The sequence below is a fragment of the Rhinolophus sinicus genome, chromosome 3 (assembly GCF_057876585.1).
Source record: "Rhinolophus sinicus isolate RSI-liver-muscle chromosome 3, RSI-T2T, whole genome shotgun sequence".
In the NCBI taxonomy this organism is placed as follows: Eukaryota; Metazoa; Chordata; class Mammalia; order Chiroptera; family Rhinolophidae; genus Rhinolophus; species Rhinolophus sinicus.
This window is the reverse complement of record NC_142503.1, coordinates 168,745,024-168,761,372: the sequence shown is the minus strand read 5'-3', so window position 1 is coordinate 168,761,372 and position 16,349 is coordinate 168,745,024. Positions and strand designations below refer to the sequence as shown.

Below are 16,349 nucleotides of genomic sequence, written 5' to 3'. Positions count from 1 at the left end.
AAATCTTCTGTCACCATCTATTTGACCCCCTTTACCCTTTCCTTCCTCCCCCCTCTTCCCTTCCTCTCTGGTAAACACTAAACTCTTGTCTGTGTCTATCTGGGGTTTTTTTATTTGTTTGTCTTGTTCATTTGGTGTTTTCAATTTTATATCCCACACATGACTGAAATCATATGGTTCTCAGCTTATTCTCTTATTTTGCTTAGCATGATGTTCTCAAGATCTATCCATGTTGTTGCAAATGGCAGTATTTTATCTTTTCTTATGGCTGAGTAATATTCCATTGTATACCCAGGGTGCCAAAAAATCATATACAAGTGGACACTTTCGTCAATGTTGCTCAAGCAGTAGTTCGCCATAATCATAAGTGTCTGGACACTGATGGTAACCACTTTGAGCATCTCTTGTAACTGCAGAAGTCAAATGTGACTTGTATTCATCTTTTGTTATTGGTATATATTGAGTATTACAATTTTAATATAGTTTTCCTTTCTTCTAATGTATATACATTTTTGTGGCACCCTCTGTATAGGTACACCCTCTTTATCCAATCATCTATTGAAGGACACTTGTTGTTTCCACATCTTGGCCACCATGAATAAAGCTGCAATGAACATAGGGGAACATATATCTTTACAGATAAACATTTTCAGATTTTGGGGGTAGATACCCAGAAGAGGGATTGCTGGGTCATATGGCAATTCTATTCTTAATTTTTGCGGGGGAACCTCCATACTGTTTTCCATAGTGGCTGTACCAATTTACAAATGAGGGCTCCTTTTTCTCCACAGCCTCTCCAACACTTAAATTATAACTTTTCTTGTTGATAATTGGCTCTACCTTTCTATATGCCTTTAAGGACTTGAGGGATAACATATAAGTGGAAAGATATAAAATGCATGTATTAATTTAATATATTAGTTGTGAGAGGCTTTTTTTTCCCCAGCTGTCTCAGTTTTAGACTTAGCAAACCACTCAGGTTTATTGCAAAAGCATTGGATCCCCTTGCATGAGATTTGTTGGCTTCTGCTCCAAAAAACACTAAGAAGTAGAAAAACTTTGCCTGAATATTATAATTGATAAATAAATAACAACATAATTACCACTCTTTGTATGGTAAACTATTTTGCATAATAGTTTTTAAAAGCTTAATAGTCATACTACTATATACACACATACATCTGTAGTTCCATACAAAATTACAGTTTAATTAATTGACCCAATAGGCATAAGATAAGCTTGATCCTTCAAGTCTCCTTAGGAAATTAGCCTTGATTCAGATAGCTCTGAATTGTCTGGCGGCGTGTACCTGTGCTGGCTGGCCTCTTGACTTGAAGGACTTTGTTTTTGACTTGTAGTTACTGAATTATAAACAGAGAAAAGCTTTCTGGACACCAAGCTAACGGTCAATAAACCTATCTGGGTCCTTTCAGAAAAAGAATATTCAATGCAGCATTCATAGTTCATATAACCTTGCCTCCACTGTTTCCCATAAAAGTAAGTGTGATGAGAGAAAAATCCAAGAAAAAGAGTCTTTACCTTAAGAACCAAGTGCTGGAATTATCACTACTATGAAACAAACAAAAGTAAGATCCTGAACTCCTTTCTATATACAAATGAGGTGGGAGCAGGGTGGTATTTCCTGCGTGTCATGGCTAGGCAAGTGGAAAAAACAAAAAGGATAATCAACAGTGTTTACAAAATTTAGGTAAATTCCTAAAGAACTCATTTGTTCTCAGGGCTTGAGTTTCCCCATTTGCAAAATGTCGGCTTCCCATTGTGCATTAAAACCCTGACCCTCAATATAGCAGCAGAGAAAAGATACCCAGCCTATAAAGGGCCCAGTAACTCAAGGGTTGAGAATGGTTTCATATCTTCTGCCTTTAAAACTGTTTTTGGTTGGGGCAAGTAAAGAACAACACAAAGTCAAACTCCACATTTTAAATCATCAGTAATTCAACAAGCAACAAAACTCTGTGTTTATAGTGTCAACTTGACTCAAAAAAAAAAAAATCCTAATTAACTTTCTTTAAAATAAAAAAGATGTCTTGCATTTTCACATAATCCTTCAGAGTAATTGTCATTTTCATAACAGCTAGTTCAGCCCCTTAACCCTGTCACAGAGTCAAAAAGAAGACATAGTGTTGTCCTCAAGAGTAGTCAGGACATTCAGATTTATTAATTATCACCAACACATACAAGGACAAACAGAAGGACTAGAGGCATTTCTCATTCAAACCAAAGCAATAGATTTTTGTCAAATGCATCTGATTTAGAGAATACCAAAAGGATAAACATAAGAGAATTTCTTTCTTCAAAGTGTTTACAATTTAGTTACTGGATAGACATAATAAAATTAGAAAAAAAAATTAAGATAATCAGTTAAAATTAAAGAATTTCAAATTAACCAGACTCAGGTATTCCAAAAGACTTTTAAATCAAAATTGCTAATCTGGGAATTCCCCATTGCTTCCAATTACATGCTGTTGAATATGAAAGTACTGACACGGGATAAAGTCATTCTTTTTTCCTATAACCATACCAGGTTAGTTGGGGAGCTGCCAAGCACTCTCTGTGACATGGAACAAAAGCCAGGGACATAGCTACAAGTGTGTCCCAACACAATGATTGCTAAGAGTAGATACTCTGTGAGTTTTTCTTTTTAACTTGAATTACATATGGTGCCCTCCAAAAAGATCCTAGATAGTTCTGGGAGGCCAAATTGCTATCTCTAGATAAGCCTATGAGACCTGTGGTTACTTACATCCCACAGTGGCTGTTATTCAGCCCAGGGAGATGCCAGGGGATTTTTACCCCATTTCAGTAGATTCTCAAGCCAATTTGGTCCCTAGTCCCCAAAACAGGTTCCAAAGGACAGAGATCCACAGGGCTAACCTAATCCCACTGCCTTCCTCTCACTTGGGTGACTGTTCCATTAATTATCTCTCATTTTACACATCTTCAGTCTCTCCCTGTCTACTGGCTTTTCCTCTCAAGCCTACAAATCCACTCAAATCTCCCCCCTTAAATCTTTTATTGGAATGCTGAGCTGCCCTCTCATCGCCTCACCTTCTATAAATCTCTTGACAGAACAGCCTGTATTCACTAGCTCTACCCCTTCATCTCCCTTTACACCTTCAGGACTCTGATCCTGCAGCTCCAGCTCTCTTTATACCCGTCAGCTGAAACGAACTCCCAGGTCACCAGCCACCTTCTCACTGCTGTTTGAGCTCTAGACTTTAAGACATTAAAACTGCTGCCTTTGGCGGCTAGGACCACACTCCCTCAGGGCCTCCCTCCTACCTCTGGTTCTTCTTTCTTGGTCTCATTTGTGACGCTCTAGTTAGCCACCTCTTCATAAACATTTGCACCTGTAAAGCTTTGCCGTTTTTCTCCCTTTCTTCCTCTACTCACTCTCAGGAGTGATCTTACTTGCTCACTTGCGTAGCTTCTCAGTCCTTTCACTGATGTCTCCCAAATCTGAAACCACCAATTCTCTCCCAAGCTCCAGACTCATATTTCCAACAGCCTGCCTCGCTTCCCTATCCAGAAGTCCCACGTGCATCTTAAATGTGCCCCAAAACAATTCATTATCTTGACCTCCAAATATGCTTCTCTTGCTTTCTGTTTCAATGAGATTTTCACCCAACCAGCTGTCTAATGAAAACCATATAATCTTCACCCCCGTATCTAAACTAAGATCTATAAGCCCTGGATTCTTCCTCCAAAATGTTTCTTACCTCCATATGTTCCTCGTGCGTTACCAGAGTTCAGTCCCTGAATACTTCTTGCTTTGCCTGGTCTGCCAACTGCTAACTCATCTCTCTCCCTGTTTCTCTTCTCTCCTCCACTCTCCCATCTACCGTGTTTCCCCGAAAAATAAGACTAGGTCTTATATTAATTTTTGCTCCAAAAGACACATTAGGGCTTATGTTCAGGAGATGTCATCCTGAAAAATCATGCTAGGGCTTTTTTTCTGGTTAGGTCTTATTTTCGGGGAAACATGGTATGTTCCACCATGCTCCTTTCCACTTTAATTACAGCTACTTGAACAGGAGAGAAATAGGTAGAAATATAGTTAGCCCTGAGAGACTGGCACATTTCCCTAAGTAAGCCCCTGGGAATCCAATGCAACAGCAAATGGACTGTGACTTGCTGGCCTAAAAGATAAATTAAAATTTTCTTAGTATAGTAAATGAGGTCCTCTGGGATTAGGCCCCAACCCAGCTCACCTGCACTCACTCACCCCCACACATAATTCCTACACATGCATCACAATGAGCCACAAAGCATTTCCAGTCACTTGTCACTTCGGGTACTACAGACCTGTGCTTCTGCAGTTTCCACTGCATGGGGTGTACTGTGCCTCACCCATCCCCACGTGCAGATGCTTTCTTGGATTCCAGGCCCAACTCAAGTGTCATCTAACTCTTCCTGCCTCATCAAGTGGAGTCATTATCACCTCCCTCCGCACTCCCACACAACTCTGGTGGTACCCCTCTCCTAGCACTTAGTACCCCACTTACATTATGTAACTGACTGTGAGGTCTTCATATTGCAAAAACCTGGTACAATACGAGTACTTACCCTATGGTACAAATTCAATAAACAAACATCCATTTAACTGCTAGGGCTGACCCAAGTCAAGAGATAACTTTGCACTGCCTGGGCCTTAGGCCTGTTGCCAGGGCCAAACGCAGTGGAACAAGACGATTTACTGAGGTGTTAATTCGTCCTTTCTTCCTACTGCTGTTGCTGTTATCAGCATTTTTCCTTCTCTCTGCCAAGAAGGTAAACAGACAACTGTTAGTTTGGAGTTCTGGACTCCTTGACCAGAGTCACATGAGATTGTTAATGGTTTTGTGTATTGCAGGGTCATAAATGGAAGTTGCAAGATCCTACAAAAGTTCCCATCCAGACAGTAGTTTGTGAAAGAAGGCCTCTGCCATAAGGGAAAGGACACGGATATTCTTCAAGACCGGGAAAGGAATGAGTTTGAAGGACTGCACTCTGTCATAAACCCAAGCCCCGTTCCCACTGTGCCCGGATTTGGGGATGTGGGGGGGTGGGGTTGGGGTACTCCAGGAAGCCTACAATGGATGGACAGTATATACTGTGTCCCAGAGTTATCGGAGCTGTGAACCACTGGGGGGCGGGGGTCATCTGACTCGGCCTAGACTGTTAGTCTTCAGCTGCAGCATATCAGACTGTGCGACCATCATGATGGAGCATACTAGCCCCACCCCAAATTTGTGGCACTGCATTAGCCTGGGATTCTTATACAACCCCATGGAGGGGGTGAAGTTACCTCAATAATGATTGAGATGGAATTTTCCCTCCAGCCAGACAACTAAGTCCATGTAATTTACAGAAATAAGAGAATGTGACCTAAAACAATATTGTGATCTAAAATTAATACCTACTACACAACGCTCATTCCAGTCCTCAGGAATATTACAGGATCCCTCAGAGCATCCTTGCAACAGCTTTGAAACATAATATTGGCCCATTCTTACTTTGAACACACTTTATCTAATATATCAAGATGCTATTATAGACAATGAAATTTCTTGCACAAATATCCGTTTAAAACTATTAGAAAGAAAGTCTGCTTGTAGTATGTGCTGTGACATATTCCTTCAAATCATATTGGATGGCAAACCCAAAGGCAGAAACAACCCAGGATGACTAATTACAACTTTTCAGGATACTAGGGTCTAGGAAGCAAGCTACCGGTTTTTTTTTTTTTGGCGGGGGGGGAAGTACAGTTCTCAAGCATGGCCACAAGGTGGCAGAGTGACGCTGTACACCAGAAGCACATCCTCAACTAAAGTTCTGGGACCTAGGGTTTGTTACAGAATCCACGAGGCTGTTAACATAGTAGAGTTAGAAAGCCTGTTTCTAGAGGAGTTTTCTCCCGAGGGATTTATTCTCATATTATTCACTTTTCCATTTCCTAGAGGCAGGCCCTGCAAGAGTCTTGGTGAGGCCTACGTAGCTCTCAGATATTGGCCCCACAGCTCGAGGATCAGCTACCTGTGGAGAATCAATACCTGTGATGAGGCCTGACCCTGCTGGCTAGCACAAAGTTACCACTGAACTTACTGAGGTCTAACTTGAAACCTCCTCAGTTTCAAGGGCCTGATAGAGCCTTGTCCAAAGAGGAAAACAGGAAAGACAAACTCAATGTCAAATATTTCATCAAAGGCAGGCATAACTGCCTCAGTAACGGGAACGTCGACTTTCAATTACACTGTCTTCACACCACTTCCCTTTCTCCTATCAATGTAGGTAGTGCAACTTTTGTAGGGGAGACTGGAACATCCACGGACAGCAATCTGAAAACTGCCATGAATTCATGAGAGAAAATAAACTAATTTGATATTAATTTGAGACTACAAGAAAATTTATTCAAAGAAATGTAGGAAACCCTAATGAGAGAAATAAGGACAGACATAAATAAATGGAGATATATATTACCTATGACTGATTGGCTACCAAGCTTATTTCCCTGGCATCCTCACATAATTCTGTAAGCTGCTATATACTCTATAGTTAAATCCCTTTTTTTAAGTAGTTGAGTGGGTTCTATTGTCTGCAATAAAAACCCTGATTATTCACTATGTTGTATACCTAAAACTATATAATATTGTATGTCAACTATAATTGAAAAAATTTTAATAAAAAAAACTGATGCTATTTAACAGATACCCTTATGTGAGTAAGATAAATGCTTTACTATTAACAGTCTTTAATTTTTATGTAAATTTGTATTTTTATTCTCCAATTAAAAAAGAAATGTGTTGTTAAGTAAAACACCGATGAAGGGGGAAAAAACCTGATTATTACAGAAAACAAGGAAACAAATGGAATTGCTAAATCATTCTACAGAAAAAAAGATGATCAGTGGGAGGAAGAGAGGACTGTAAGGAGAGGATAGTGAAGGAATGGCTAATGGATTTTAGAATTGGCACATCTAGCATTCAATTTGAAGCTGTTTGTGTTACTAAAATACATACTTCTTCAATCATCCCAAACCACCAATTGGTCTACATATTCAAATGTCTTTCAAATGAATGGATTGTATGTGTTCGTGTAAAATGGGAAATAAAATGGATTCAGTTTCTCATCTGGGTCAGTACAATGTAGACACAAGAGCAGCTATCACAGTAAAAGTGCAGAGATCAAGAGACACTTAAAAGCAGGAACAAAGAGTTGGAAGCGACTATGATAAATCGAGCTCCAGGAATTCGATTTCTGTGATTTGTGTGAAGGAGGATGTGGGAGCAAAGAACTCAAGCTGACCTCTGAGTTACACAAGGATGTGCTGCTTGTAACCCACTGGTTCTCAAACTGGAAGGGGTCATTAAGCAGACTGCTGAGCTCCAGTGAGTGTCGCTGTAAGTCTTGTCCTAGCAATGCAAACTTGGTTAACATTAGCATATTTCCTTTCTCAGTGAGGCAATTATTATTTCAGGCTTTATTATCCCAATGTTATCTAAAGTTTTAGAGGCATGTGATACTCCAAACAAAAATTTAGTTGAAGAAGTAGATGCTAAAAGTTTCATGAGGAGTATGGTGGATGGGCTCTAAGACTATCTCCAATTGCCTCCACCTCCTAATACACAGGCTCCTATTTAATCCCTTCCCTTTGAGTTTAGCCAGAATCTATACTTGCTTCTAATCAACAGACTATGGCAAAGGTGATGAGATGTTATTTCCATGATTTTATCACATAAGATTGCACTACCTACCTTGCTAGGAGACTCAGTTCCTTGCTAGCTTTGATGATGGAAGTGGCCATATTAGGGAGGTTCATATGTTAAGGACCTGAGGGTGGCCAACAGCCAGCAAGAAATGAAGATCCTCAGTCCGTCAGTCTGCAACGGTCTGAATCCTGCCAACACCGTGTGAGTGTGGAAGTAGATCCTTCCCCAGTCAAGCCTCAGGCTTTCAGATGAGAACTAGCCCTGGCTCATACCTTCATGCAGCCTTGCAGATTCCTGACTCCCAGAAGTCCTGCCCAGACTCCTGACTTACAGAGATGTGAGACAACAAACGTTTGTTGTTAAAAGCCACTAAGTTTGTGGTAATTTGTTCTGCACTAATAGGTAATAAATACAAGGGGAGCACAAAGAAAAATAATGTATAATTATGATTGTTAATTACCACCACTAAATCTAACGATTGATTTCATGCTAATAGGCCAGTTAGGAAAGACACTATAATGGACCTCTAAAATACCTGAGGACAGGATGGTGGGGCTGAGGACTGAAGCGTTGTTTTCTCCCTCCTCCCTATGGAGAAGCAGGGGAGGCTGGATACACGCAGCCTAGCTGCTGGTGACTCTACAATCCTGAGATTGACAGGGCCAGTGCATCTCCGCCAAAATTCAAAGGAATGGTAAAACGGAAGGAAAAAGCAGACTGGCAGATATGGAGAGTTACAGCATGAGCTGGAGAACAAGAGAAACAGAGACTGTCAAGACGGGCAGTGGACAGGCCTCCCAGGGCAGGAGTAGGAGACGGAGAAAGGCGACTCTCAGAACCGGGATGGCCAAGGTCAGGACTATGGGACACCAGGCAGGTGAGGTCATTACATGTGGACATGACTAGAAAATTAAGACTTTTTAAAGCTCAATAATGGATAACCAGCAATTTCCTCAAGCTTACTGACATCATCAGACCGGCTTTCACAAGACTTCAGAGCCCGGAGGGGCTGAGCCTCTGTGGAGGCACCCCGAAGCCACATCCACCAGTGCCACAGCCACACCAGTCATGCCCAGGAGAGAGGCAGTCCCGAGAGATCACCAAGAGCAAGTCGGCAGAGGATCCCAGACTATCAACCAAAGAGCCCCTCCAAGAACCCACCACTGAAATCTCCCTAGGATATGAAGGCTGTATGTGTGCATATGCCCCGCAAGCCAACATCTTCATTGTAAATGCTGCAGGCACACTTGTGCAAAACAATAAGCACTGGGGAAGAAAACATCATGATTAACACTTCTATTTAAAATCTGAGTTCTGTACCTTTTGGCCATTTCTCCTAGATTCTCTTTCTTACAGTCTTATGTTGCTAAACAGATCCTTGGTCTTAATTTTCTATTCTTCACAAGTAAAAATGGAATCAATGGGGCTGGCCCGGTGGCTCAGGCGGTTAGAGCTCCATGCTCCTAACTCCAAAGGCTGCCGGTTCGATTCCCACATGGGCCAGTGGGCTCTCAACCACAAGGTTGCCAGTTCAATTCCTCGACTCCCGCAAGGGATAGTGGGCAGCGCCCCCTGCAACTAAGATTGAACACAGCACCTTGAGCTGAGCTGCCACACTCAGTTGGTTGGAGTTTGTCCTCTCAACCACAAGGTTGCCAGTTCAACTCCCGCAAGGGATGGTGGGCTGTGCTCCCTGCAACTAGAAAATGGCAACTGGACCTGGAGCTGAGCTGCGCCCTCCACAACTAAGACTGAAAGGACAACAACTTGACTTGGAAAAAAGGCCTGGAAGTACACACTGCTCCCCAGTAAAGTCCTGTTCCCCTTCCCCAATAAAATCTTTTTAAAAAATGGAATCAATGACTGGCAACCCCATTTATGAAAGTCAGATTGTTCTTGTAACATCAGGCACACATTATGGGATGGATCTTGTAGGGGCGAGGAGACAAATATATAATGCCTACTATGTGCACCACCTCATTTAATTCCTGCAACTCAGTGAGTGGCAGGGCCAAAGTTCAGAAATCCGGCACCTTTGAACCTCTGGCACTGAGTTCATCAATCTTTTGAAATTTTGATTGAGTTAAGTCAATTGAAAACCTAATTGTGATTGGTAGTAGATTATGCTTAGAGCAGTATGTAAATATTCTAGTCTATGTGTATGAGTCAGGGGAATTTTTACATAAGGTGCATAAAATTATTTTATGTCTCCAACCTTTACTCCATTGTAAATCAAACTATAAAATGTGACTTACTGCATTCCTAAAATTAGAACTTCTCAAGAATATTATACTCTGGCAATGAGAAAATCTATTGTAAAGGGATGGTATCTATGCATAAATTTAAACGGCCTAAATCAGATGTGCATAATCCCTTAATGGAAGGATGATAGCTGTGCATACGAATTTTATTTGCAATATGTGCTTCAGATACTTCCTTAATTGATTAGAAAGAGCTGTCAATGAGTTTTACCATTATTTTACCATACAGATAATCATTATTAAATGGCACAATGGGCATCATTTTATCAACCCATAATGCTAAATAAGAGTAGTTAACTACTAAATAATAGCCTAGGGGTCTAAAAGAACAAATGTCCTCCAATTCTACCATTCACAGGAGGAAGTTTATTCCTCCCAAGAGATCTGGCCCATTTCTCTTACAAAGCAGAAAGTCAGCTCGATCAAGAAAAGGCTTCTCTGGGCTTACCCAATCAAAGACACCATGGCTGAAATTAAAATATGTGGAATTCTACTCAAATAGAATGAAATAGGATGAATTCTTATTTGTCACTCTTACTGACTTTCAGACTGTTTCATTCGGATAACATCTAATAAGTAAATCAGTCCAGATTACTCTCTCCATACCTATATTTAGGTTTTCTTCAAGAAGTTAATCCTTTGTTTAAAAACAAGAGGAGGAGTTTGGTAAGCAAAACAAGAACAAGGAGCTTGTCAGATGCTTTCTTCTACACCGTCTGTAATTACCCAGGCTTACTCAGCTTTTCAAACTGAAAACAAGTGTACAACCCATGTATGTCAAATCAGTGTGTTTCTCAGAACTCTGGTTACTGTTCTATAACACTAACAATACCTAAATACTGTCATCTCTAATTGCAGAATTGTTACTTTTCTTAAGTGCAATAGCAGCATGGCGGGGGGTGTTATGGGAGGAAATGAGGGTGCACAGAGGCACATTGAAGCATCAACAGTTACAATAGCATGATGTCTTGTATTTACTTTCTGAATACCTCCCCCGAAAAAGGTAGGAGAGAGACAGAGCCAGTAAGATTGGCAAAGCAGTGCTAACTGTCAAAGCTGGGCTACCGGAGTCCATGGGCATTTGTTATACTATTCTCTCTTCTTTTGTTTAATAAATTTAAATATATATTAAATTTTCTATATAAACAATTTTGTTGACATTATCACCTCAAACCAGAATTAGGAGTGTAAAATTAGGAGTCTTTCAACATTATTTCTTTCAAAGAGTAAACTCAATAATCTTAGACCACAATGCCTAGAATTACAGATTTGCATCCAAGTGCTGCCATTTTTTTTCAAATTTACACAAAAGTTGCAAGAATAATATAAAGAACTCCCAGATTCACCACTGTTCAAATTTGCCACATTTGCTTTCCCTCTCTTTCTTGTATAACACACATATTCATATAAATGTGCACATGTATACATTTTTTCCCTAAACCAGTTGAGAGTCATTCGGTTGGTGCAAAAGTAATTGCAGTTTTCGCAATTTTTTTTTTTTTTAACCATTTAAACTGCAATTACTTTTGCACCAAACTAATAGTTGCAGACATCATGTCCCTTACCCCTAAATACTTCAGTTTCCCCTAAGAAGAAAGATATTCCCCTCCAAACTGCAATAAAAAGTCATATTTAGGGAATTTAACATTGATACAAGGCTAGTATCCAATACATAATTCATATTCAAATTTCACCCATTATCACAATATTGTTCTTTGTAGCATTTTCCCCTGATTTTGGATCTGATTCATTGCATTTCATTGTCTCTTTGGTCTCCTTCAATCTGGAACAATGCCTCTGTCATCGTTTATGACACTGACTTTTGTGCAATGTCTCTGTTTGGATTTGTCCAATATTTCCTCCTAGTTAGAACCAAGTTATGTATACATTTTTGGCACAACACGTGGCTTTGTGTCCTCCTCAGTGCTTCATATCAGGAAGAACAGGCTATCAGCTGGCCCCGTTACTAGTGATGATGACGTGGATTGTTTGGTTAAGGTAATATATCCCAGGTTTCTCACCTGCAAAATGACCGTTTCCCTACCCCTTGCAATGAGTAAGTAATCTGTGAGGAAATTCTCCAAGGATGTAAATACTCTGGTCTTCTTCACGTTTTCACACAATAGTTTAGCATCCATGGATGATTCCTGTTTGAATTAATTATTATTGTGATGGTCACAAAGTAATAATTTTCTAATTTTGTCTTTATTTTTAGTTGGCATCATTTGTACACTTTTTAATAATTATGATTGGAAGTAGTTTTACTCGGTTCATTTTCACTGAAAGTCAAGCAATTTTCTTTTCAATCCTAAACATCCTAAGCCCTGAACCTCTCAACTAATTGTTCGGCAGAGGTTTGTAACATTTATCTGCTTACCTTTTCCTAAATTTGATGTTTCCCTCCCCTCCTCTCTCTTCCTTCTATTCCCCAAGACTAAGCAGAGTGGAAATTGCTGATGGGGTCGGTAGGATGGGGAGAAAGGAAGCTACAGGTTGCTGACCAGAAAATAGAAGAGAAGGAAAGGCCACCGGTGGAGGTTGCCTGTGGGGTAGCAACAATCAGCTTGTGGATGGACCGGGCAAAATGACACTAGGATCAACCCGCTGGGGACCAGATGTTTCCCTTATGAAGCTAAATGTTCACAAAACAGCCCCCCAGATCCATCTACCCAAGAATGCCTGAGATTTCTGGGGCCTACTATAGTTACGTATTTCCAACACTGCCCAAAAATGCCTTGTTGTTCCTGAGAAGTTATTCTTATAAACAGACTACAGTGAGTTCAACAGTAAAGACTTATATGGAGAAGTATTAATAATGCAATAAATGACATAAATGGAAAAAAACAAGAAAAATACTTCACTATGATCTAGAAACACAAAATGATCTGGAATACTTGTTGCTGAGGAAACATAGTTCAAATACCTAAGTACCACCGCTTTATATAATAAACCAGCTGCTCATGATAACAGGGTTTTTTTCCCTACTAGTTTTTCTATTACAATTTTTTCTATTACAATTTTTTCAATCTTTTAAAGATCTTATATGCCTGAGTTATCCAAATAAAAATATGAATAGCTCAAGGGGAATTTAATTTGTGGATCTCAAAGTCCCGTTTCCCGAGAACTCACTGAAAGCTAAGTTGACATGCTCACGCGGATTATCCGTTCCCTCTGGAAACTGCCCTTAGACAACAGGTTGCTCGGACATATGGACATTTTCTTTCTATTTGTTACATTCTTTTTGGTGAATGTTATAAGTTCCCAGGCAAATATTTTAAAAATATCTGTGTATCTTATATACATTTACATACCACATTCATAAAGAAGGTCCTTCTGGATTCCTTCCAGAAACGACTGGAGTCGAGGAGTCAGATTTTGCCTGGCTTTAGAACCAATTTTTCTCTCATGGGAAATTTCTTGGAGGAGAAAAATGGAGAAAGCAGTCAGCTATAGCCCAGGGCAACACCGTGCCCAGCTTTGATATATATTAATGAGGCCAAGTACTCGTTGCACAGTGACAGGACAGGACCACGAAGAAGTGATCGTCACTCTGTGATCCTGCCTGCCTCTCACCTGTCATTCCCTCACCTACAAAGAGGTAAGGAGGAGGACAGGGAACTTGTTAGAAATGTCGATTCTGGGGCTAAAGCCCAGACTTACGGAATCAGAGATTGGTGGGGGGGGGAGGGGGTGTGGCCTGGCCATCTGTAATAAATACTCCAGGTGACTGTGATGCACATGAATGTCTAAGACTTACTGAAATACACAAAATACTAATGCCAGCACATTTTTAAAGCTCTTGGAGTAATTCAAATGCAGCTGGGCTGAGAACCAGAGCTAATCAAAAAACTCTATGTTGTGGAAGAGCCATGGGCTCTACAGTTCCAGGGTCACCTGTGCGCTCACTATAAGAGGACTGAGGGACTTTCAGGTACAGACCTGGTCAAGATTTGTGGAGAATTTTTCAAGACACTGGCTGACAATACTTCCCTTCTCTTCGTTTCCATAGTAGGGACATATAGGTAAGTCTCTCATGTTACTTCTGAATGAGAACAAATATGAACTAATTATACCCTACACTCTGGAAACCTTTCAGAGTTCCAGCTCCATCCCAGCTGAGAATGAACATAATTAAGATTGAGCCTAAAAATCAGCTCCAGAGCTAAGCTGGTTGAATATTATCATAATTTTTTCCAAAAACAAACAAAACCAATGAGATAAAGTTTGATTCTCCAGTAGAGTTGAATATACCAATGTAAGGAAGTAGAAGAAAGAATTATCTAAATAAATTGGGACAGAGCATGGACAATTTTTTTTCTAAGAAACCAAAGGTATCATCTTTACCCAAAATATAGGAAAATGAATGCTAGAACACTGTCCCACTGTATTATGCCCATGGATACTCCGAGTCCCTTTGCCTTTGTTTTTCTTAAATACAAGAATAGGCGAATCTAACTATCTTCCTCTTTGTTGAGTTTTATTTTGTGCTTAAATCTGTCATTTCTTTTCCTAGACAAAAAAAATAATAATAAGGCAGACTGTACTTTTTTATGAATCAGCAGAGAAAAAGGGAGCCTTGGCCCAGTCACTGATTTTATTAGAAACACCTGATCTGCATTAATTTAATTTAAGAAGGGGGAAATATGTTGGTATATCCACCCATAAAATGATGGCAAAGCAGCAGGGGGGTGGCCACCATCCTTTACTGAAGGCCACTCATGTGCCCATCTCTGTGCAAGAGACGTACAGCTTTGTCCTGACTTGAAAGATAAAGAACCAGAGGACACTTGCTTCTACTTCCAGTGACTTTCAAAGGTTTAAAATACAGGTCTATTTGGCTACAAAAAGCCATGTTCTCTGCACCATAGCAAAGCTGTGTTCCTGGCTGGGAAAATAGTTGGTTTAAAAGAAAAATAATAATAAATTATTGCAAAAATGTTGACCCCTATCTTTGTCCCTTTTCTCATCTCAAAAATGCCTACCAAAAGGTGTCTCTAACCAGTACACCATTCATTCATTCAGTGAGTCTCTAACACATGCCATGTGTGTGCTGGAGACTTTGAACCCAGCACCTTCCACATGCTCCGTATGCAGCAGGTGTGACTGGTGCTTTTACTCTGATTTCCCTTTGAGGCTCCACTAGTACGTATCTAGCTTCCCATGCATCTAACTTAACCGGCTCTCATAGACGTGACTCCATTTCCAAAAGCACTGAGCCAATAGAGCAGTGGTGCCAAGATGCCAAAAGCAGGCCAACCCAAAGCCTTCCAACACTTTCATTCAGTCGTTTTAACCTGCCAACCAGGCGCTAATGGCATTCACTGTCCATATTGACTAGATGTGGTCTCTGGCCAGCCCTCAGCTGCCCGTTGGGAGTATGGCTCGAGTGGGGCCACAGAGCAGCCACCCTTATCCCGAAATGGCAAGTGCGCAAATCCAACCCAGAACTCAAGGCGAACCTTGAACTCACAAGGTGCCCGAAAGGCTGCCTCTGGGCCTGAGGGCACTGCCCCCGAAGGGCTGCGATGACAGGCCCCGCTGCCCCATGGCAACGCAGCGTCCCCTCCATCTCCGCGCCCAGCGGAGCAGACGCCCTTCTGCCACATCCCTCCCGAGCTGGCTGCCAGGACCACCTGCGCCTCTCAAGTCCTGCCTAGTAGCAAAGGGCGATGGGCAGAGGGGCAAGGGCCCTCCCGGGGGTGAAGGGGGGCCCTGGCCGCTGGTCCCGCGAGCCCGGCATAAACACAGGCGTCGGAAAGAGGAGAACTTCCCACCCTTGGGCCCCGCGGCCTCCCACCCGGGGCCTCCACCGCCCCAGAGCACTTACTGTCAGTCGCCATGGTCTGACCAGAGGCTGAGGGGCGGCCACCCGCGGCTGGGGGACCCTGCGCGGAGCCCAGCCTGCGGCGCGCTCCTCTCCAGGCCCCGCGCGCTCGGGGGCCGCGCTGCGCACAGCCCCTCCCGCCGCGCGCCCCCGCCGCTGCCTCCCGCCCCGCCGCCCAGCGGGGGCCCTAAGAGCCCAGTCCGCTGCAGAGCCCGCTAAACTACCGCGCCCGGCGGCTGACCCACCGCTCCCCGCCTCACAGCATCCTCACCGCTATCCATTCTCCTCTCTTCCCCTCCCCCAAGACAATGAATGCAGCAACTTGGAAACAAGCTCTTGGCCACGCCAAGGCACCTCTCCAGACTACCTTTCCCCTATATTCCCTGCTACATTCTTGTTTTCCTGTCACCTTTTTCAGTTTCCACCTCATCCCTGCCTTGAGCTTCCTACCTGTGGCTTGGGGCACAAGACTCAATGCTCAACCCCAGATGGAACAGAGCAAAACATGGAAAAGAGTTGAGAGTAGGAGGCAACGCCCAGCCAGGTGCGGGACAT

General features: G+C 41.9%; 1 protein-coding gene across 3 annotated transcripts in view; it reads right to left on the bottom strand.

Moving 5' to 3' along the window:
* The window catches only part of SYT16 (synaptotagmin 16), a 227,862-nt gene extending 211,804 nt beyond the window's left edge, over positions 1 to 16,058 (bottom strand). The window contains exons 1-2 of one of the 3 annotated variants that reach the window (XM_074327395.2): positions 15,798 to 16,058; positions 13,282 to 13,386 (exon numbers count right to left, since the gene is read on the bottom strand). In XM_074327395.2, the coding sequence (XP_074183496.1) occupies positions 13,282 to 13,386; positions 15,798 to 15,810 (118 nt within the window). In that variant the 5' untranslated portion in view covers positions 15,811 to 16,058. Of the gene's footprint in view, positions 1 to 3,740; positions 4,013 to 13,281; positions 13,387 to 15,797 lie in introns of those variants that run through there. The other 2 variants (XM_074327396.2, XM_074327397.2) reach the window with 2 other exon arrangements.
* Positions 16,059 to 16,349: the final 291 nt, after the last annotated feature.